The sequence below is a fragment of the Eptatretus burgeri genome, chromosome 2, assembly GCF_056783735.1.
Source record: "Eptatretus burgeri isolate ZD-2024b chromosome 2, Ebu_testis_v1, whole genome shotgun sequence".
NCBI lineage: Eukaryota > Metazoa > Chordata > Myxini > Myxiniformes > Myxinidae > Eptatretus > Eptatretus burgeri.
This window is the reverse complement of record NC_140962.1, coordinates 126,250,172-126,272,671: the sequence shown is the minus strand read 5'-3', so window position 1 is coordinate 126,272,671 and position 22,500 is coordinate 126,250,172. Positions and strand designations below refer to the sequence as shown.

The 22,500-nt window shown below is 43.7% G+C and overlaps 1 protein-coding gene across 9 annotated transcripts in view; it reads left to right on the top strand.

The window, feature by feature from the left end:
- LOC147033020 (uncharacterized) overlaps positions 1 to 22,500 on the top strand; it is a 313,822-nt gene that overhangs the window by 87,083 nt on the left and 204,239 nt on the right. For 6 of the 9 annotated variants that reach the window (XM_085871129.1, XM_085871134.1, XM_085871128.1 and 3 more), the window contains one exon: positions 19,076 to 19,165. The exons of 2 other annotated variants lie outside the window; for them this stretch is intronic. In XM_085871129.1, coding sequence (XP_085727255.1) covers positions 19,076 to 19,165 — 90 coding nt within the window. The remainder of the gene's footprint in view (positions 1 to 19,075; positions 19,166 to 22,500) is intronic. One more of the 9 variants, XM_085871132.1, reaches the window with a different exon arrangement.

The following is a 22,500-nucleotide window of genomic DNA, read 5'->3' as shown; positions in this document are numbered from 1 at the left end:
TTATCTCTCCCTGTCATTCTGTATGCTTGTTTTTGCAAAACTGTATTTTGTATAAATTTCCACGTCTAATTCTTCCTTCTCATGTTTGCATCAGTGTGATTTTATTGTCTTGTGTCTGTGTCCATTTGTGTGTTGACTTATTTTTTTGTTTGCTTGTTATTTGTCCTGCATTTCTTCTTCATGTGTTTATGTTTGTTTTTTCCTGGTGTTATGTTTTTTTTTTTTCTTGTCGATCTGTTTGCAATTTTTATCCATGTTTCATGCCATGTGCATTTTTGTCTTTCTCTGTTGTGCGTCTCCATCATTGTCATGTTATGTACGTTTTGCACAAAAACACCAGTGATTTTTCCACCAACACAAATTGCCAAGTTTCATTCGTGGAAAGTATTTATGCGCAATCATTTCCACCAACACAAATTGCCATTGTTGCTCACGGAAACGATATTTATGCACAATCACCCCCTGGTATGACTTCCATAAAGCCACAATATAGCTGAAGGATAACTTTGATATCATACGATTTGTGCCTATTACAGAATCAGCACAGGTTTAATTACATGCTTTCTCCCAACTTTTCCCCAATAAATCTAAAAATGCCAAATTTTGTTTTATTTTGAGGCAGTTTATCATTCACTGTTATTTTGATCCATTTCAATGATAAAACCGATAAACGTGGAAATGAAACTCCAATGTGAGTTTATCATGAGATGAGGAGGAAATTTTACTTTAGGATAATGAATTTCTTGTTTAAGAGAACTTATTTTTTTCAGTTTATCATAATGTGTGAATTATGCAGTTTTACAACCTCCTAAATTCAAATAATTTACAATGGAAATTTACTATGTAAACTAGGTTGTTATTGTGAATCAGTAGAATTGTTCAAAAAAAAAATTTTTTTTTTCATTTTTCTTTGCATAGCTGCAGAGTTAAAATGACCGGTCCTATGCATTGTAACCCATGGATACGAGTTAAATTGATGAACTTGTGCATTGGAACACAGGGATATAAGTTTAATATTATTGGGCATTGAGATAAGTACGGGATTTGATTAACAATCTATTTGTAGTGAGGCATGGACATCATTATGTAAACCAGTTTGTTATTATGAATCAGTAGGATACTTCAAAATAAAGTTATAGGTTTTTTTTTTAATTTTTTTTTTTGCATAGCTGCATATTTAAAATGAATGGTCCTGTGCATTGTAACCAATGGATACAGGCTAAATTAATGAACTTGTGCATTGGAACACAGGGATACGATTCTAATTAATACTCTTGTGCATTGAGATCAGTGCAGGATTAAATTAACAATCTTGTTCATAATTATGCGTGGACATCATTTACGTTAATTAATATTTGCATCAAAATGCATGAGCACTTAGTTTAATCAACCGTCCATGCGAAACTCATGGACATTAGTGACAGTGAATAATTATTTGGACCCCAGTTGAAATAATGCAATTGGAAACACCTGTAAAGCATGAAACTTTGGACCTCTGTACAATACGCCTGTACATTAAAATGTGTAAATTGTAATTTGTAAAATCTAATTAACATGAAGCATATTTATTAACTTGTGCATGAAAACATAAAGATGCTATTTAATGAATTTGTCCAGAGAAATACAGAATAAAGTTAGTGTTTTTTTTGTAGGCAAAGACTTAAAGGGATGATGCAACTCCAAATGAATATGTTTTTGTTTGTCCAAAGTACGTAGATAATTAATTGTTTCTGGTGGGTTTTGGGGGAGGGGCTGCATAGGATAGTTAAAAAGTGGAGTGGGGAAGGGGGTCACAAACAATTTATCATAAGTATTTCTTACTGTATATAATAATGCACATAAAAGTAGATAAAACCCTCTGAAATGAAGTACTTCTTCCCAATTAGATTTGAAAAATTAATATTGCATGTCAAAAGACAGTTTTGTGCAATGTAATTTATGTGCCTTTTTGTTTTTTAAATTGATCTCAGGCTCATCATATTGTTTGAATAATGAATCATCAATTACAAGGACATTTAATAGACAATAGACAAACACATATGGTATATGGGATTTAAATCTATATGTTTCCATGCATGATGAGCATGGGGTTCAGACCGTGTAACACTCAACAGGCCAACCTAATTATTTCTGATTTTTCAGTCATATTGTTCTGGAATAGCATATGATTGGCAAATATACAAAGGGAAGAATAGGGCCATCAGAGCTCTCTGGCTCACTTTTTAGAGCAATGTATTGCAGGCTATTGTGATTAGAAGTCTATTTGCAATATTCAAAATGTGATTGTGGCAAATATAAAAGTACAAGATTGAGTTAGTGCTGTTACCATAGTTTTGAGCATAGTTTGGCTAAAACAAGCATTTGATTGCAGTGGACATAGACGTAAGCAGTCTTATCTGAAAGCATGGTATACACTTTTTATTAGGACTAATATATCTAGTAAATGTGAGAAGCTAAATTGAGAAGTGCATAATGAAGGAGAAGGAGAAGGAGAAGAATGAAGCTGACAGGATAGCTCATAGTTTGTGTAATCCCTTTTCAACTGTCTTATCTAGGCTGAGGTGACTAAATGGTCACTGGTATTTCACAGGCTGGGCATTGCATCATTAAGTGTGCTCTCATTTGAAGTAATGTTAAGGATGCTGTCCCATCTTATAGAATTTGCTGATGGATGTAAAAAGATCCAACAATGCCTTATTACCCTCGCCGAAGGAGAGGGTATTGTGTTTGGGTCCGTTTGTTCCTTGCAAAATCGAAGATTTTCCAAGTATATTGGTTTGTCGATTTTGTTATTCTGTCTGTTTGTCTGTCTGTCTGTTTGTCTGTTTGTCTGTTTGTCGCCAACAGGTCACAATTTAAAACTGATCTTCACGAAACTTCACCATGTGGAACAGTTTGTCATAAGGAAGAAGCCGATTGTTTTTGAGGTCAAAAGGTAAACATAGGCCCAAGGCCAACAACTAAGGTGGTATTTCTAAAATCCTCAATTTTCATCCGATTGACTTGAAATTTGGAGAAGATTTATATTTCAGGTCACTGAATTCAACCAATCAATTCTTTTTGAGGTTAACATGAACCAAAATGTCAACATAGGCCCAAGGTCCACAACTGAGGTGGTATTTCTAAAATCCTCAATTTTCATCTCATTGACTTGAAATTTGAAGAGGATTTGCATATAAGGTCACTGAATTCAACCACCAGTTATTTTTGAGGTCAAATATTTTTTTAAATGGATTTTGCAAGTATCATGCTCTGCGTGACGTCTTCTTGTTTGTTTGTTTGTCTGCACAGAACTTTTATGTTTTTCTCTGCAACTGCTTCACAGATTGAGACAAAATTTTCACCATCGGTGCGACTACTCATTTGGAATGTTTTAATCATAAATATGCCATTAAGGGTCTTTGGGGTCGAAAGGATCTTCGGAGTCTTAAGGGATATTAGTGTTTTGTGGGTCTAAAAGGCCTTTGGGGTTTTAAAGGGCCTTAAGGGACTTGGGGGTCTAAAGGGTCTTAGGGGTTAAATGGGCTTTGGGGTCTAAAGGTCTTAGAGGTCTTTGTGGCTTTGGGTCCTTGGGGCTTTGGGGTATATGGGTCTTAAAGGTCTTCTGTGTCTAAAGGGTCTTAAAGTAAAGATCTTAATGTGCCTGAGTAGTTTAAAGGTCTAAAAGAGTTTTAAGGGTCTTGCGGGGCTTTGGGATTCCAGGGTCGAGAGGGCCTTTGGGGTCCAAAGTTCTGAAGGGTCGAAAGGGTCTCAGGGGTATTTAAAGGTCTTTGTGGGTTAAAGGGTCAAATGAGAGGGTAAAACACTTCATTCTGCAAAACCCACAAATGCAAACAAAACTGAAAACCCACTCCATGGGAGTACCTCCTGTGCTGCTGCCATTTGCAGCGCAGCTTAAGGCCCTGTCGCACCTTGACGATTTAGCTAGTGTATGCCGACGTATGAAAAATTTGTCTAAAACGCTGGCACACGTCGAATACGTTATGGGTAAGCGTTGTATACGTTAAGAGCACGCTAGCATACGTCTTTGTACGCTGGCATACGTCGTAGTAGGCCGAGCTCGTCGACAAATTTTAACATGCTTGAAATTTTTCGATGTATGCCAGCATATGACTCACACGTTCCGCATACGCTGGCCATAAGTTCTAGGCACGTTACGCGATCGTTGACACACGTCGACACACGTTACTTGTAAGTTACTCATAAGTCGAAACATGTCAAGGTAATGTTTAGCATCAGTGTTCCAGACTCCCTGGTTTTTTTTTTGTTTTTTTTTCTTCGGTATGACGGTGATGTTGACACTTCGATTTCTAGTGTGGTTATAATATAATATAATTAATAGGCTGCCGCTCAATGATTTAAATCATAACCCCACTAGAAATCGAAGTGTCAACATCACCGTCATACTGAAGAAAAAGAAGAAGAAAAAAAAACAGGGAGTCTGGAACACTGATGCTAAACATTACCTCGACGTGTTTCGACTTATGAGTAACTTACAAGTAACGTGTGTCGACGTGTGTCAACGATCGCGTAACGTGCCTACAACTTATGGCCAGCATATGCGGAACGTGTATCATATGCTGGCATACATCGAAAAATTTTCAACATGCTGAATATTTGTCGACGTACTTGGCGTACTACGACGTATGCCAGCGTGCTTCAGCGTGCTCTTAACGTATACAAAACTTACCCATAACGTATTCGGCAAATTTTTCATACGTCGGCATACACTGGCTAAAACGTCAAGGTGTGACAGCGGCTTGACACTTCGATGTCTAGTGCGGTTATGATTTGAATCGTCGAGCCGCAGCCTTTTAATGGACTATGCCACGTGATCGTCGGTGATACGCTGCCACGCGCTATGCATAAGTTAGACTATCGTTGGGCATAGGTTGTGAACGCCGACAACACGCTCAGTATTCATTGATATAAGTTATCTTTATGTTATCGAAACATTCTGTGTATGTTACTAATACATTATGCATACGTCCAACTCGTTATGAATACGTCCAAAACTGGAAAAAAACATCAATAGTTCAGCGTACGCCAGCGTTTTACATACATTTTGATACCTTGCCATACGCTGGCTAAAACGTCAAGGTGTGACAGGGCCTTTACCGGATCACTGGATTGGGGCAAAGCTTTTGGGACCCCCATTCCTTGATGATAGGAGGAAAAGCACGGGGTAAACTTCCTGGGTCAGATTGCAATGGTGTGTGGCAGAGTGGTGCTGAGGTGTCGTTCACCAGATGGCTGTCTCCTTGGGTTAACCTGAGGCGGTCCCTTTGGGTGGTTGCCTGGAATGTCCTGTCCTTGAGAGGATGATCACATGTCTCTGTTATCATCTGAGCTCAAGCGTTTGAACATCGGTATTGCAGCACTCTCTGAGGTTCGGCAACCGAATAGTGGCGAGATCATGGGGGATTTGGCCTGGTCGCTCTGATGGTTACCACCATGCCCAAGGAGTTTCTGTAGCTGTATCTAAGAAGCTGACTCCAATGATAATTGATGTCACACAGGTCAACAAGCGTATTATGAGAGAAAGGATTCGTCACTCCTTGGTTGTCGTTTCACTGGTCTCTGTATATGCTCTGATTGAGGCGAGTGACCTCACCATGAAGGACGCATTCTATGGTGCACTCGAGTCTGTGGTTGATCAGTGCCCCAGGCGAGATACTCTTATAGTCTTTCCGGATTTCAATGCATCGACTGGAACTGATAGGGATGGTTATGAGAGATGTGTTGGTCCCCATGGGCCTGGAACTGTGAACCAGAATAGCACTAAGATCCTTGACTTTGCCAGAAGTAATGGACTTAGGGTGGCTGGTTCATGGTTTCAGCTCCCACAGACTCATCACTGGACTTGATATTCCAATGCTGGTGCTGTGGCAAAGGAGATTTACCATGTGCTCTTTGATGGTCGCTGGGGGATCATCCAGAACAGCAGAGTCCACCAGTCTGCTCAATTCTTTAATACCGACCGCAGGCTTGTGGTAGCAACTCTGAAGTTGAAGCTTACATCTGGGAGAATAGTACCATCCCAGCCTAGGCTGGATGTTGACCAGCTCAAGGATGAGAGGGTAGCTGAGGAGATTGAGATCAGGCTCTGTTGGGATTTGGGGGGTCTGGGTTCTTTGGGGAATCCTGAAGAGTTGTGGAGTGCCTTTGAGACCACCATCCTTGACGTTTCCGGTGGATGTCTTGGAACTCACTGTAAGGCAATGAAGAATTTTGTCTCTCAATGGACACTGGATACCATTGACCAGAGTCACAGGGCCAGGCTTCGTGGCAGAGCTGAACTGTTCAGGGAGTTGAAGCATAAAATTGTATGTGCGCTGATTGTGTACAAGGAGGCTTATGTGTGAGGAATCTGAGAAGGGGTAGAGCATCACCTGGCGTCAGGTGATTCTCGTTCAGCTTACAGGGGAATTTGCGCATTGCGTTCCTCCAACCCCATCCCTCGGTGTACTTCAGTTAGAGCGGAGGGTGGTGGGTTCTTGATGGAGGAGTCCGAAGTGAAGGCCCACTGGGCCGGTTACTTTGAGCGGCTATATCAATCTGATCAACCAGCTGTTGAGTTAGATGTCAGAGGTGTTACTATCCCAATTGCTGACCCTCCGGGTCAACTGTGATCCACCTTTGTTTGTGGAAACCTAGGCTGTGGTGAACCTTTTGAAATGGGGTAAAGCTCTCCACCTTGTCAGGAGAAATTGACACAGAGTCCAGGAGCAGCTGAGTATGAGTGGGTCATGTGTGTCCAGAAAGTGATGGGTTTGGGACACAAGATTTAGAAGCAAACATGGAGTTTAGGCATTCAGCCTTTTCACGTGCAGTCTCAGCTGTGCAGCCATTTAAGGTAAGATAGGGGATAGAGGGGGAACATACACCAGAAATAGATTTAACCAGAAGCCACCAGGATTTGGAAGAGGAAGACAGGTTTAAGAGTTAAGACTTGAGATGGGAAAGATGTTGTTTCCTGGTTCTTCTGAGGGTGGACACACACTTGTTATTAGCTTTGTGGAAGGAACTGAGATTGCCTTCAGTAGGATTTGCCTTCTATGATTCAAAGGCAAGTTGTTTCAGGACAACACGCTCGCCACAAGTTTCAGTGTACCATGTGCGATAGGAAGGGTACGACAACTGAAGACGAGATGGGATAAATCTGAGAGAGAGAGAGAGATAGAGATAGAGATAGAGAGAGAGATAGAGATAGAGATAGAGAGAGAGATAGAGATAGAGATAGAGAGAGAGATAGAGAGAGAGATAGAGATAGAGATAGAGATAGAGATAGAGATAGAGAAATAAATTTTCTTTGAAAAAATTCCCAGTATGAGTTAATGTCGGTGAGAGTTGAAATGGTAGATTAGTCTAGAAGTTTGATGGCTGCCTGAAGACCCTGCCAAGTCGACCTGAGTGAAATGCCTGACTCATTGGTGCTGAGGTGGTTCTCTAATAACAGCCAGAGAGATGTCTACTTTAACAAGCACATGGTCAGATGAACTGATTGGAGCAGAAAAATAACAGCAAACATATTTCATCTGAGCAATTGGTCAAAATCAAAATCAGAAGAGATGGAGTACCGTTGGCTGAGATCCGGGTCGGGAAGTTGTACCGATTGAGTCTGTCCCAATGAGTCGCAGAAATACTTTGCTGAAGTACCATGGCAGATGAGAGAGGTAACCACACCCAGCCAATGGGCATAATGGCAATTTAAGTCAGCACATATGAGGAAGAGAAGGTTTGGATGAGTGGATAGATGTTGGTCCATCTTTTCGGTGAGCGAGATGTAAATGGAGTAATCACTGTTTATTGGATGGAGCAACACACATGTAAACAAGAGGTGGGAGTGGAGGGGAAGTTGTAGTCAGAGTTATTCCTGGGGGTGTGGAGGAGTGAGGGCAGTGCATGGAGAGTGAGAAATAGAGTTTTTGATAAGGAGAGCAACTCCCCCACTCGGACAAGGCTCAGGTCTATCATACTGGAGGAGGAAGTAACCAGGGAGAGAAACTATGGTGTCAGAGATGTGTTGAAGGAGGAAAGTTTGTGTTAGGCAGAGTAAGTCTGGTTTGTCAGTGGCAACCTGTATGGAGAGATCAGTCAGGTTAGAATGAAGGCCCCAGATGTTTGAGGTCCACACTGTTAAAGAAGAGGGAGGGGAGGAGGCTTTGGGTGCAGGGGAGGGGAGGGGGAGGGTAGGATGAGGGAGGAGAGGTGGAGGGAAGGAGAGTTGTTATCAGTGTGTAGGCGATTGCAGAAGAGCTAGGGGAGAGAGGGTCGGACGGGATGGAGGACAAAGGGCTAGTTGGTGAAGGGATGAGTCGCAGTGGGGAGTAATAAGAGAGTTTCAAGGGGAAGTGGGGGAGTGGAGGAGGTGGAGGATTGGGATAAAACAGAGAGGGTGGGGGAAGGAGGCAGCTTTGTGGGTGTGCGTGTGGGCAGCTTTGAGAAGGTGGAGTGAGGGGCAGATTTGCAAGGAAGGGGCGAGGGAGGAGAATTCAGGGGGAAGAATTTAAAGAGAAAGGTGTGTGTGTGTGTGTGTGTGTGTGTGTGTGTGTGTGTGTGTGTGTGTGTGTGTGTGTGTGTGTGTGTGTGTGTGTGTGTGTGTGTGTGTGTGTGTGTGTGTGGGGGGGAGCTTTTGAGAAAGGTGAGGGGGAAGCTTGGAGTGGGGGGGGGAGACAGTGTAGTTTGCTTTGAAGAGGGAGGAAGCAGTTTATTTGCGAGGGAGAGGTGAGAGGGAAGCTTTGAGGGAGAGTGGAGACGATGAGAACAGGCACGGCCATGGGGGAGAGGGGAGAAGGGAGGGTGGGAAGATGGGAAGGATGAGACTGGGTGGAGGTATTGTGAAGATGGGAGTGGGCGTGGGGAGGAACAAAATTTGAGGGGGTTGGAAGAGGGGGAGGTGTGATAAAATTTGATGGGCTGGGAAGAGGGGGAGGCAGCTTTGAGAAGGGGGAGTAAGGGGGAAGATTTGAAGCAGAGGGGAGAGGGCAGTGATTTTAAGGGGAGGGGTGAGGAGCAAGATTTGTGGGAGAAGGGTGAGAGGGGAGAATTGATGAAGAAATGTGTGGGGGGAGCTTTTGAGAAAGGTGAGGGAGAAGCTTGGGGGCGGGGGGAAGAAAGTGAAGGTTGCTTTAAAGAGGGAAGAGGTGGCTGAATTGAGAGAGAGGGGAGACAATGAGAGCAGGCATGGTCATGGGGGAGGAGAGGGAGAAGGGAGGGGTGGGGAGAAGGGAACGGAAGGATGAGACTGGGTGGCGGTATGGTTAAGATAGGAGGAGTTGGGGGGAGAAACAAGATTTGAGGGGGTGGGAAGAGGGGGAGGTGTAATGAAAGAAAAGATAGAGTGTGCTTGAGACATTGAGAAGTGTACTGAATGAGAGAATGAGATATTTGTTAGGTTGGACCTGAGCCCACAGATGTTTGAAAACCATACAGTTTGAAATACCAGAGGGTGAACTGTTAGTGAGGCAGAGGGCAGTGGAGAGATGCTTACAGAGGAGGTAGGATGGGGGGGGGGTGGGGGAGATGGGAAGAGTAAGGAGGGGGGTATAACAGAGGAGTTAGGAGGAGGTGGATTTAAGGAGGTGGGATGAATTTGCACTGAAGTTGGAAAAAAAGAACGATTTAATAATAATGGAAGATGGCAGAGTAAAGTCAGAATTTGAAGAAAAGAGTCATGAAGGTGAGTGGTGAATACCTTAATGATCAAAGTGGGATTGGAAATGTGGAAAGGGAAGAGGAAGAGTCCGTACAGGAAGTCACGTGGTTACAGGAGGGAAAGGTGAGAGGAGAAAAGATTCTGTTACATATCAAGCAGGGAAAGCAGTTTGAATGCACCATCAATCTTTTATTGTGCTCCACACAGAAACCTCAGAACCATTCAGGAGCCCAGCCTCCTCGTTCCGCTATGTTCCCGCCTCACGATGACCGCACTTCCGGTTGATCTCATACCTTAATACATGATGACATCTTCCCCCTCCCATTAAGTGTGATGAACACAAGAGCATTAAAGATGAACCCAAGAGTAATGAAGACACGAGTAAATAATACAAAGATCATGAATATATGAGTATTGGCTACAAATCGAGGCAGGTAGGCGCCTTTGGAACTTTGGATGATCGTCGGGGTACAAAGCTGACAGATGGCCCCATTGGTGGCACTGCAACAGCATTATTGGGGTCAGCCTCAGGGAGTGGTGCAGTACCATCTGCAGCACCAACGTCACTCTTCACAGGTTTAGGAAGTGGTGAGACATCATTTGTGAAGATGACAGGATTACAAGACCGATACCAGACATGATCAAGGTGCCTAAGGACCTAATGGTCCTTCGTTTTTGTGAAACCTCCCTGGTAGCCAAGCCTTTCCGCGACCAAAGTTTTTCCACAAACACCGGGCCCCTGATGTTTATACAGCGCTGTACTGCATGTTTGTTATGATGAAGTCTCTGTTTCCACTGATTTTGATACACAACCGATGCCATGTCTGGTATTAGACAATCCAGTCATGTACACAAACATCATTTCATCCACAGCTCAGCTGGTGTCACCCTCATTGTAGTGTGGGGAGTGATGCGGTGAGTGAAAAGCAAACGTGATAGTCTGGTCTGAAAGCTTCCACTGGGTATCTTATTTAGACCAGACTTGACGAAACTCACAGAGCTTTTGGAGAGTCCATTTGAAGCTTGATGGTGTGGGCTTACAAACTTGTGAATTATACCGTTCAGGCGGGTGAATTCGGTGAATTCAGAGCTTGAGAAACAGGTTCCATTGTCAATGACTGTCATGCGTGGCAAATCATGTCGCAAAACACTGGCACAGCCTCTCTATAGTAGCGTGTGAGGTTTCTGTGTGTGTTACATCGGCATCAATCCATTTAGTGTGAGCATCCGTAACAATAAGGATCATACGACCTTCGATGGGTCCAGCATAGTCAAGATGAATCCTCTACCATTGTTCAGTGGGCCATTCCCAGAGGTGCAGTGGTGCCTTTGCAGTGGCATTTTGGCTGCTTTGGCATGGATAACAATGTTTCACACACTGTTCGATGTCAGAGTCAAGGTGAGGCCACCAGACATAGTTCTGTGCCAGCAATTTCAATCTTACAATGCCTGGATGACAATCGTGAAGCTGATCCAAAATCTTTGTGCGCAAGTTTGGGGGAATGACCACTCGGCATCCCCACAGCAAGCAGCCATTCTCGACACTGAGTTCATTCTACCTGGCCTTGTAGAATACAATTCAGGGTCAGCATTGTGTCGAAGGCCCCACCATTGCCCAGTGGCATGAATGACCTAGGAAAGAAGTGGGTCATGCCTGGTGTAGGTCCTTATCTGGTTGGCATCCATTGGGTTGTCATTCAAAAATCCCATCAGAGACATCACGCTACCAGGTGCAGGGGGATTAAACACTGTGTCCGGAAGTGGCAGGCGACTCATGGCGTCTGCATTTGAAATTGTGAAGCTAGCTAGGTCTGTAAGTAATGTCATAATCATGTGCCTAGCGTATGATCCGAGGCGGTAAGACCTTTGAGGTAGCTTTTGTTGGACCAAACAAACTAATCAGTGGTTTGTGGTCCGTGTAAATCGTGAAATGTTGACTGACGACGTACTGGTGAAATTTCTTAACTCCGACTACAATGCCAAGTCCTTTTTTGTCCAGCTGACTGTAGTTCTTCTCATCCGGGGACAGTGTACGAGGTGCAATGCGATTGGTCTCTCTGTGCGATCTGGCATGATGTGTGACAAAACAGCACCAACCCCGTACTGACTCGCGTCACACGACAGGACCATGTCTTTGTCTGGGTCGTAGTGAACTAGCACATTTGAAGACTGCAGCATGTCTTTTGACTTCTGGAAGGCTGATGACTCTGGAATGTCCCATTTCCAGCTGACGCCTTTTTTTAACAGGCAATACAGTGGGCCAAGCATGGTAGCAATGTTTGTGATATACCTGCTGTAGTACTGCAGCATGCCAATGTAAGCCTTAAGTTCAGAAATGTTGGTCGGAGCTGGGGCATCTTTGATTGCTCTGATCTTCTCTTCAGTGGGATGTAAGCCTTCAGCATCGATACAATGGCCCAAATAGGCCACAGACGGAACCATGAACTCGCACTTGTCTCTCCGCAGGCGTAGTCCACAGTCGGAGATAATGCGTAGCACATGTTCGAGGTTGTCTCGATGATGAAGCTGTGAGCGGCCAGTGACTAGGATGTCATTTTGGTAAACAACAACGTGTGGTTGAGCTGCGATCAGGCTATCCATACAACATTGGTAGATTTCTTCTGCCGATTTGACACCAAAACTCAGGCGGTTGTATCTGTAGAGCCCCCGATGCGTGTTGATGGTGAGATGTTCTTTGGAATTCTCATCCAGAATGACTTGTAGGTAGGCCGATCTCATGTCAAGCTTGGTGAATGACTGTCCTCCGCTCAGTTTTGCATACGTCATCGATCCTTTGTATGGGATATTTGTCCAAGGTGGAACATTTGTTGATCGACATTTTGTAATCCCCACAAAGTCATATCGATTTGTCTGCTTTCATGACAGGAACAACTGGAGCAGCCCAATTTGAGTACTAAACTGACTCAATGATACCTAACTTTTCCAGTCTGGCAAATTCTGCATCAACCTTCTCTTGCAAGGCAAGAGGAACTGGGCGTGCTTTGCAGAAAATTGGCTTGAAATCTTTCTCAATATCGAGCTTGGCAGTGGAACCCTTCAATGTCCTGAGTTCATCCTTGAAGACGTCTGGGTATCTCACGAGGAGGTGCTGTAGTATGTTTGGTGGCTTGGGAGCCTGTAATCAATGGATGTGTTCCCAATTGAGTTTGACAACATCGAACCAGTTTTGTCCGAGAAGTGTGGGTCCATCCCCAGGGACGACCAAGAGTTGTAATTGGTGAGTGTTGTTGCCGTAGGTTACTGTGATATCACATGACCCGCGGGATTGTATTAACTCACCGGTATATGAAGTGAGTCGGATCGGGGACCAACGGAGGCTGGGTTGTTCAGAATTCCCCCACAGGTTACAGAAAGCTGCTTCACTCATGAGTGAGACGGCAGCACCCATGTCTACCTCCATTTCCATGGTCCGTCCGTCTATATCTACTATAACCAGTGTAGGAGTGGACTGTCTGCCAGACTTTGTGTGGAAAAGGTCATACGACTGAACACTGTGGCTGTTAGGGCTGTCTCCATCAGTCATGTCTTCCTGGTTATGCTCTGAGTCAAGGAGGTGGGTTTTGCATTCCTCTCTCCTTGCCCTCTGTTTTCGAGACAAGCATGCAGAGGCAATATGACCCACCTTGTGGCAGTAGTTGCAAGCGGAATTCTTGAAACGGCAGTAGCAGGACAATGCTCACCATTGCAGGGAAAACAGCATTTACCAGCACTAGCCACCAAGCAGTTTCCCGGCATTTTGGTGTCGGATTTTCTGGTTGGATGTTGTTCCACGCGATTGACAGATGACAGGTCAGCTCCAGGCTGGTAAGCGATGGAGCGAGCAATAGCCGCAGCATTTTTGTCTGTGCACTCCATTGCAATAGCGATGTCCTGAGCACTGGAAAATGTCAGAGTCCGTTCAGCAAGTAGGTGCCGACGAATTCGATCTTGCTCCACTCCCACTATGAGCAAGTCCTTTTGCATGTCGTCAAATGCAGTACCAAACTGGCAATACTGGGCTAGGTGTGTCAGGTGAGCTATGAATGCCAAAATGGACCGTGCCAAGGTTTGGCGACACATGTAAAAATTGAATCGACTTACAGTGACTGAGGGAGTGGGTTCGCAGTGCTCTTTCATAGCTGCCATGAACTCTGCGTGTGTTAAATCCATCGTGGTCCTGGGCATGGCGAAATTCTTCAGAATGGAAAACATCTCGCTGCCGCATACCAACATCAGGATTGCTTTCTTCCTAGCATCATCCTCTATGCCGTTAGCTTGGTAGTAATACTGTAGACACTCAATGTACGCCTCCCAGCTTGCTTCGTGCGGGTTGAACTGCTCAATACTGCCGAGGGACATGGTAATCGAGTTGGTAGGCCAACAACTAACTGCAATAGCTCAGCTTACTTTCCATGCGCTCACCAGAATCCAATCCTCATCATCATGTAATGTATCAAACTGCGAAAGCAGTTTGAATTCACCTTCAATCTTTTATTGTGCTCCACACACAGAAACATCAGAACCATTCATGAGCCCAGCCTTGTTGTGCCACCATTTTCCCGCCTCATGATGACCGCACTTGTGGTTGATCTCGCACATGATATGAATACATGACAGATTCTTATTTTTATTTATTTATTTATTTATTTTAATATAGTTTTAGATGTGCAACAGGTTATAGTTGAGAGGAAATTGAAGTAGTGGAGGTATAGTGGAGAAGATAAAACCTGAAGGTGATGATGAGAAAACACAACATCAAGATCGTGAACGCAGATGGAAAGAAGAAGGGTGGGCCTCAAGGAAACCCGATATGAAAAGATCGACGAATAGTCACCAATTAGCACAAGCTTTAACACAAAACCGAACTAGCAACACACAGTAAACATGAAGATAACAAAATAACAGTAAAAACGTGACAAAAACGACTGGAAAACTTATCTTTGAGAAAGTTGGCAGAGACCCTGAAAAGAACCGCCACCGTCGCTCAAGACCTGGAGCCAGAAGTTCAAACAAAATAGTGAGGAACGGTCAGGAGAGTCGAGTGTAATTAATACACATATTCATGTTCTGTGTATGACATAATGTGGGGTCATCTGCTAAAAAGGAAGAGAGAGTTCTCCAGAGCATCTGAGAGGTCATTGATATCGATGAGGAACAAGACTGGGCTCAAAACACTGTCTTGGGAAACTCCAGCCTCCACTGTGAGAGGGGAGGAGAGGATTACATTGGTGGCAGCATTCTGACTGTGTGAGTCGAGGAACTCAGAAATCCAGGAATGAAGGTAGCATTCTATGCTACAGAAAGAGAGCTTGGAAAGCAACGTAGGATTCCAGACTGTGGAGAATGCCTGAGATATATCCACAAAATGGTCATAACCTATTGTTTGAGATCGAGGGCCTCCAACCACTGCTGAGAGAAGAACCAAAGCATGTCAAGAGTTCGGTGACCAGGGCAGAATCCAAACTGATGGGCAGAGATCAGGCTGTTTGAGAACAGGAAATATGACATCAGAAGCAACAATGGATTCCATGGCTGTTTGTAATTGAAATAAGACCACTGGTTGGTGGGGTCTGTTTTTTGCAGCCTTCTTGGGAACTGGAGTGATGTTTGCTGACTTCGATGCAGATGTAAATTTTTCCAAAGGAAAAGGAAAGACTCAATAGGGCAGATAGAGGGGAAACAAGAATGTCAGAGCATGATTTGAGAACATGGGCATCAATCATGCTATCTGGGCACTTTACCGAAGCAGGGTCAAGGCCAGCCAAAACTTTCTTTATATATTAGCAACGCAGGCATGATAGGCCAAATGGCCTTCTCATGCGCAAAAGTTCCCTGTGGAGCGTTGTTAAGAACAGGAAGAATTTGGGAGGGGAGGACAGAGAGTTGGGGGTGAGGGTGCATGCAGTTGGTTGAGGGAGAATGAGACATGGTGGGGAGGGGGTTGAGGACTTGTGGTGTGAAAGGGGGGAGGGTTAGTACTTGGGTTTGGAGCAGTTGAGCACTTTTTAATGCACTCTCGAGGCTCGCATGAGAAGTAACACAAAAAATGTTGGGATGGATGAGCAGGGGTAGAAAAGATCATGGTTTTGGAAAGTGGAAGATAAGAGATGCTGGTGAACAGCTGTTTTGAAAACCTGGAGGGAAGAATGGGATTGAAGAGAGTGTGGGAGTTTATTCCAATGGTGGGAAAAAAGAGGTATGAAAGAGTGAAGGTTAGCAGTGATTCGTGATATTGGTAGTTTTACCAGAATGGGGTTGCTGGCAGACCTTGAGCGCCTTGCGGAAATATGGTGGGGAAAAATAGCAGACAGAGCGGGGGGGGGGGTGGGGAGACTGGAGAGGAGACAGTAGAAGACAAAGACCACCGACCTGCCTGCGGTGAGAGAGTGTGAGGCCCAAAGACTCAGCCTCAACGTGGGAGATACCAATGATCCAAAATGCCTTGGTTTCCACAGCGTGAAACAGAGAAAGGTGAGAGGCAGGAGCACCAGCCCAGAGGGGAGAACAATACTCCATCAGTTTGCGGACGAAAGCTTTGTATGTGGTCATAAGCTTAGGTGAGCTCAGGTGAGCCCAGGAAGGACTTTGCACGACGGAGGATTCCCAGTTGGCGACTGGCTTTGGAGGCGAGGTTGGAAATGTGGCTTTCCCAGGAAAGATCATGGCAGATAGTGAGACCCAGAAGCTTGAAAGAAAGGACTTTTTCCAGAGGATTGTTGAGAAAGTGGATTGGGGGTGGGGGGGGGTCCAAACGGTCCTTTCGGAGAGACATAGTGAGAGTGTGAGATTTGTCAGGATTGAAAGACATGTTCCATGTGTTGAACCAGTTTTTGATTTTACCTAGATCTGCAGAGAGCGAAGAAGCTGCTGCTTGCTGGTCTAAGGGATGACAGATGGTCCAGCAGAGGGTGGAGTCATCAGCAAAAAGATAAAGAGGATTTTCAAGAGAGTCGGAGAGATCGTTGATGAAAACCAGAAAAGAACAGGGCCCAGAATGCTGCCTTGAGGAACTCCAGCCTGGACAGGAAGAGGGGATGAGAGAACTACATTTTGGGCCACATGTTGGCTGTGCCAGAAGAGGAAGTCTGTGAGCAATGAGTGGAGATGGCCTTGGATACCAGAGGAGGAGAGTTTGGTGAGCAGGGCAGGGTGCCAGACTGTGTGGAAAGCATGGACTTGGTAATGCAAAAATCGATTCATCTTTGATGATGCCATCAAGACTTAGGAGCAAGCTTACAAACCTTCAGATGAGAAGCTTTTAGCTTTTGAATTACATAAACCAATAATCACAAAGTTTAAAAGTTGAAAGGTCAATTCCAAAGCAGTTGATTACATATGGTCTGCCAATTTATTTGAACTGAAAAATGACAGGGATACCGGTATGCATTAACCATTATTGATATAAGGTCAAGATATGCAATGGTAGTTCCTTTGAAAAACAAAAGAGGCACCACTCTTGTGATAGCATTCCAACAGATATTTAATAAAAGCAAACAGTGGCTAAAAAAAATTATGGACTGATGAGGGAACAGAGTTCTATAACAGAACATTAAAGAATTTCCTTGAAGATAATGATATCACATTGTATAGCACCTTTAATGAGGGAAAGGCAGTTGTTATTCAGTGTTTTGGTTGCACTTTGAAAGAGAGACCATGCAAAAAAAATTCACTCAACTCGGATCTCAACAATGGGTATCTTTAATTCAGGGTTATCGAAGATAATTACAATAATACAGTTCATTATTAAACAACAGAAACATTTCCAAAATTACAATATGAATGGGAGATTAATCAGAGAAAACCAAAGTTTAAAGTTAGTGATATCGTAAGAATATATCGGTGGAAATCACACTTTGAGAAAGGTTATACAAAGAGGTGGACTCATGAACTTCAAAAAATAATTGATGTTTTAGACACATTTCGATGGACATATAATTTGTTTTATTTTGAGGGAGAAGAAATCTTGGGATAATTTTATTCACAGGAATTACAAAAGACAAAGATGAAAAAATTGAATAATTGAAGAAAAAAATTCAAATAATTGAAAATAATTAAACAATTGCAAAAATTAAATAATTGAAGAAATAAAAACTAAGTAATATAAAAAATTCACTCCATCCCTTTGTTGTCTCCACACACACTCCACAACAACACACCACATCCACATGCAACACCAACACTCCACATACCCCCATTTATTCCCCCACCCCTCCAGTGCACCCCCACCCTCATCCCACCCCTTTCCCTCCCCACCACACACATACACACACACACACACACACACACACACACACACACACACACACACACACACACCCCTTCCCCTCTCCGTGTGTGTGTATGTGTGTGGGGGTGTACTTTTCCCCAATTTTATTTATTTATTTTATTTTATTTTATTTTGCAATTTAGTTAATGGTAATTAAAATCAACCCACATCCTTGCATACACCGAATCAACACACATTACTGCACACATACAAAAGCTCTTACCATCACTTCACCACAATTTAATGTATTCCCACTTATGAATGGCATCTCACCATTAATATATACTAGCTGAAACCCCGTCACAGACGGATTCCGTTCCATGAGCCCAATATGATCACCAGTCGATGTACTCCATGGCCTTACCTAATGAGGCCTACAAAACGTCTTTGTACACGACATTTTTGGTGTACACTACACCTTGTGAAGAAGTCCCCTGATTTGTGCACGTGTCTACTTTGATGTACACCGTGTCAAAACTTCTCAGGTCACAGTACCGAGAAAAACGTGACGCGACCGCTAGGAGGAGCACAAAATTGGTCCTTCAGTATTAATATATAGATGCTTCAGAGTTGAAGGTTGACTATTGCCACTATGTGCGATGCACTCTTACAGGTACGAAGTTTCTTTCAGTCCAGGTCACAGTACTGAGAAAAATGTGACGCGACCGCTAGGAGGAGCACAAAATTGGTCCTTCAGTCTTAATATATAGATTATATAGATATACTCACTTTTTAAAATAAATGTACAGTCTATGATGATGTGAGTTTTCCTTTTGCAAAAGGTCACTTGCAGTCTTAAACATTTCTTGTTGAAAATTTTAGAAACGAATGATTTCATCATTCCTTTTCTTTTTTAAATCTATTTCTCATATTTCTACAGCACAATTTTCCATAAAATTATTCTGATACTGAGAGGGATATAAGGCATGGAGAGAGTGAACATTCCTTTTGTTTAAAATATGAATAAAGTTATTCCCTTCCCAGCTTCCAGAGGCCAGTAATGAGAAAAAGGTGTTACAAGTGCTGAAACAGTTCTTGTTATGAGATTATTTTTTATGAGCTAACCAAGACATTATTGTTCTTATTTGTTTTTGAAAAGCATCATGACAAAAATGATCATCAGGTTGTGGTTTTTGCTTAATTTCTGACAGGGTTCCAGAGGTGGTGATGCAACTGCCGCGCCTCACTGAACTTGGACTCAACTCATGCCGGTTGGAGTTCCTTCCAGCAGCATTTGCCAGGCACAAATAGGGGCAAGGGGATACTGGAGGGGGTGGGGGGAGGGTTGGTTGTGGGGAATCATTTGAATGACTTTAATGTCATTACTTAAATGACAAAGGGCTTTGTCACAAAAAAGTAGCTTTTGAATGTTGATCTTTGATCTATGTATATCGCATTGCTCATAATATTTCTGATGTGTCAATTTATGAAAGCATAGTGTTGAAGTACAAGGTGTTTCAAAAGTCCGGAATCATAGGGATATTTACTTTACCATTCTATTATAAAAATTGCGAGCCACTGACTTGCATACACACATTCTTGTATGTAGGTTTCTTTGAACGTTTCTTAACATTGGCACCAATCTTACCACATTAGTTTCTCATTTCATTATTTAGATCTTCAATAGTACATGGTCTCATGGTATGAACCATTGACTCAGAGGGATAATGAGTGATTTTGAAATCTTCTTATAACCCTCTCCTGAACGATGCTTCTCCACCACTTTACGTCTGACTTCTTTGGCAAGCGCCTTTGTCTTCATGTTTAACTTGTTGGTTGACGAAGTGAGTTACATCTTAAAACTCATTCGATAAGTGGGGGAGCTTAATTTTTAAGTTAAACCACTGATTACATCCAGAGTGAAAACTTTACACTTATTTTGTTACTTTTCAAATAAATCATTTGCTCCTGACATGATTTTGGGTTAATTAGGGAAAGGGTTTGAATACATATACAACTGAGAATCATCTGATTTTTCTCTGTTAATCTAACTTATTCACATTTTATATGCATTTTTTAGCTTTATCACTTTGGGGTAGTTTGTGAAGACTCGATATATGAAGTTTGATTTGAAAGCACCATGAAATAAACTCAGGTGGCATCAAAATGTGAAAACTTTGGATGGGGTGAATACTTTTGCAGACCACTGTATATATATATATATATATATATATATATATATATATATATATATATATATATATATATATATATATATATATATATATATATATATATATATATATATATATATATTGTTACGGTTGTGGAAATTCGCATTACACCATAAAGAGTCCTCAGGTGAGATACATCGGTAAGTTCATGTGTAGTTAGCCCAAACCCGTTGTATAGAGGGAATATGTGTGATTCATCCGGGCTGCGACGCTTTGCGTTAGCCATTTTTCTTTCTCTATTGTTATTTTCGACCATTAAGCTGCCAACAACGCAAACAGTCACTACCTTTACCTTCACAACTCCATCCCACAAACATCGCTTCACCGCCATTCACAAACGATGCCCGCCAACCTCCAAACCACCACAGAAAACCCCCCACCACCTGCGCCTATCTCCTTCTGCAACCATCGACCACACCACCAGTCAACACCAAACGTCGTGCTGTCCAGGGCCCGTTCGGCGATTGGTGCCGAACGCATCGAGCCGTGAGCGCGAATGGCGGCCTTTCCGAGGGAGAAATTCGGATCAGGAAGGCTTCACGCCCCCTTTTTCTCTGTCTAATGGGCGAGCGTCGGGTGGTATGGCCCCGCCTCCAAGCGCGATGAACGTGGATTCTTTACGAGAGGAATTCGGATCAGAAGAGGCTCACGCCCCCTTTTTGCCCGACCAATGGCTGAACAGAGGGTGGCGTGGCCCCGCCTCCAATCGCGTTTTGATCCTGAAATTTGCATATAGGCTCCTCCTGCGGCCTATAAAGACGTGAGCATAAGGTGACTCGCGGAGTTCGCGTGGTTGAGTTGCAGGCGGCTGGTCGGGGCAAGTGAAGAGTTCAAGTTCGAGTCAAGTGAAGACGGCAGTCGGCCGTCACTAAAGTCACGTCAAGTGGGGGTCACTCGTCTCGTCGCGGGGTCCAATCCAGCCAGCCATTCCCCTCTTCCTGAGCATCAGCAATTCCCCCCCCCCCCCGCATCTGTGCTGAGATAGTGCCGGGGGGCCCTGTTCCCCCCCCCACCCTAAACGTGGTGCCAACAAAACTGCTTGCGCGGAGCACGCCGGAGAGGGCTCGCCGACCACGCCAGGGGCACAAGGAGTCGGGGCGCAGCTGCGCGAACATTGCGGCTTGCCCACCATCGCGTCACGAGGACGCGGGTAAGACCTTCTCAGTCTCGTGGACCTGGCCGCTCCTCCAGGATCCACGCACATTGGGTCCACAGACCTGTCTCCCTCCTTGCCTGTGAGGGTGGCTTTCTTTCCTTTGCTTTTTGTTTGAGTGATGTGGTGCCGAGTCCTGACAAGTAGAACTGTACAAGTTTTGTAAATAATTGACCTTTTATTAGGTCGTATTGCATTTGCTTTTGTTGCATTTTGTCTTGACTGTAATATACGTGCCTTCCGTGTTTCCTTAATAAATGTGCATTGCTTGTTGAACTGTTTCCCGCTTTGCTTCGTCTCCTTCCTTTTATTGAATCTCCATCTTGCATCACGTAAGGGATTCATAGTGGGTTTCAACATCCCGGTAATTAATCGGAACTGTCAAGGCCGACGACAACTCCGCTCGGTTATCCCTGTAATACGGAATGAACCGCTTAAGCGGTTCATGTCCAGAGTCGGCCTGTGGCGTGGTACAACTCCTCGGTACGCTACTCACGCGAGTACTTCGGTAAATCGACCATTCGGCGATCGGACCCTATTTCGCGCGGGTAGAATGCGGACTGAGTTGTGGTGAGGTTAAACCCTCACCCGTGACTGGCTCCAGGCGGGAGATCCCGGAGGGTCACGACTGAATTGTCCGTTCCGGTGAGCGAGGCGGCCGCTTTTGGCTACACGCGGTCGATCGCACGCTGGCGGGCGTGAATTTGCAACAATATATATATATATATATATATATATATGTATATATATATATATATATGTATATATATATATATGTATATATATATATATATGTATATATATATATATATATATGTATATATATGTATATATATATATATGTATATATATATATATATATATATACCGTATTTTCACGACTATAAGGCGCATATAAACGTCTTAGATTTTTGTCAAAATGTGCGACGCGCCCTATAGTGCAGTGCGCCCTTTGTGTGTATAAAAGAACAGGTATGTGCGGTATGCAGAACATTGCTGTTTTAACAACCCGAAAATGGCAAAGAGACACGCTTATGAAGCTCAGTTTAAACTGAAGGCGATCAGCTATGCGGAGGAACATGGGAATCGAGCCGCGGCGAGGAATTTCAGATCAACGAGTCGATGGTTCGAAAGTGGAGGAAGCTGGAAAACGAGCTGCGACAGGTGAAGAAGACGCAGCTGAGTTTCCGTGGAAACAAGGCGAGGTGGCCAGAGTTGGAGGAAAGACTTGAGCAGTGGATCGTTGAGC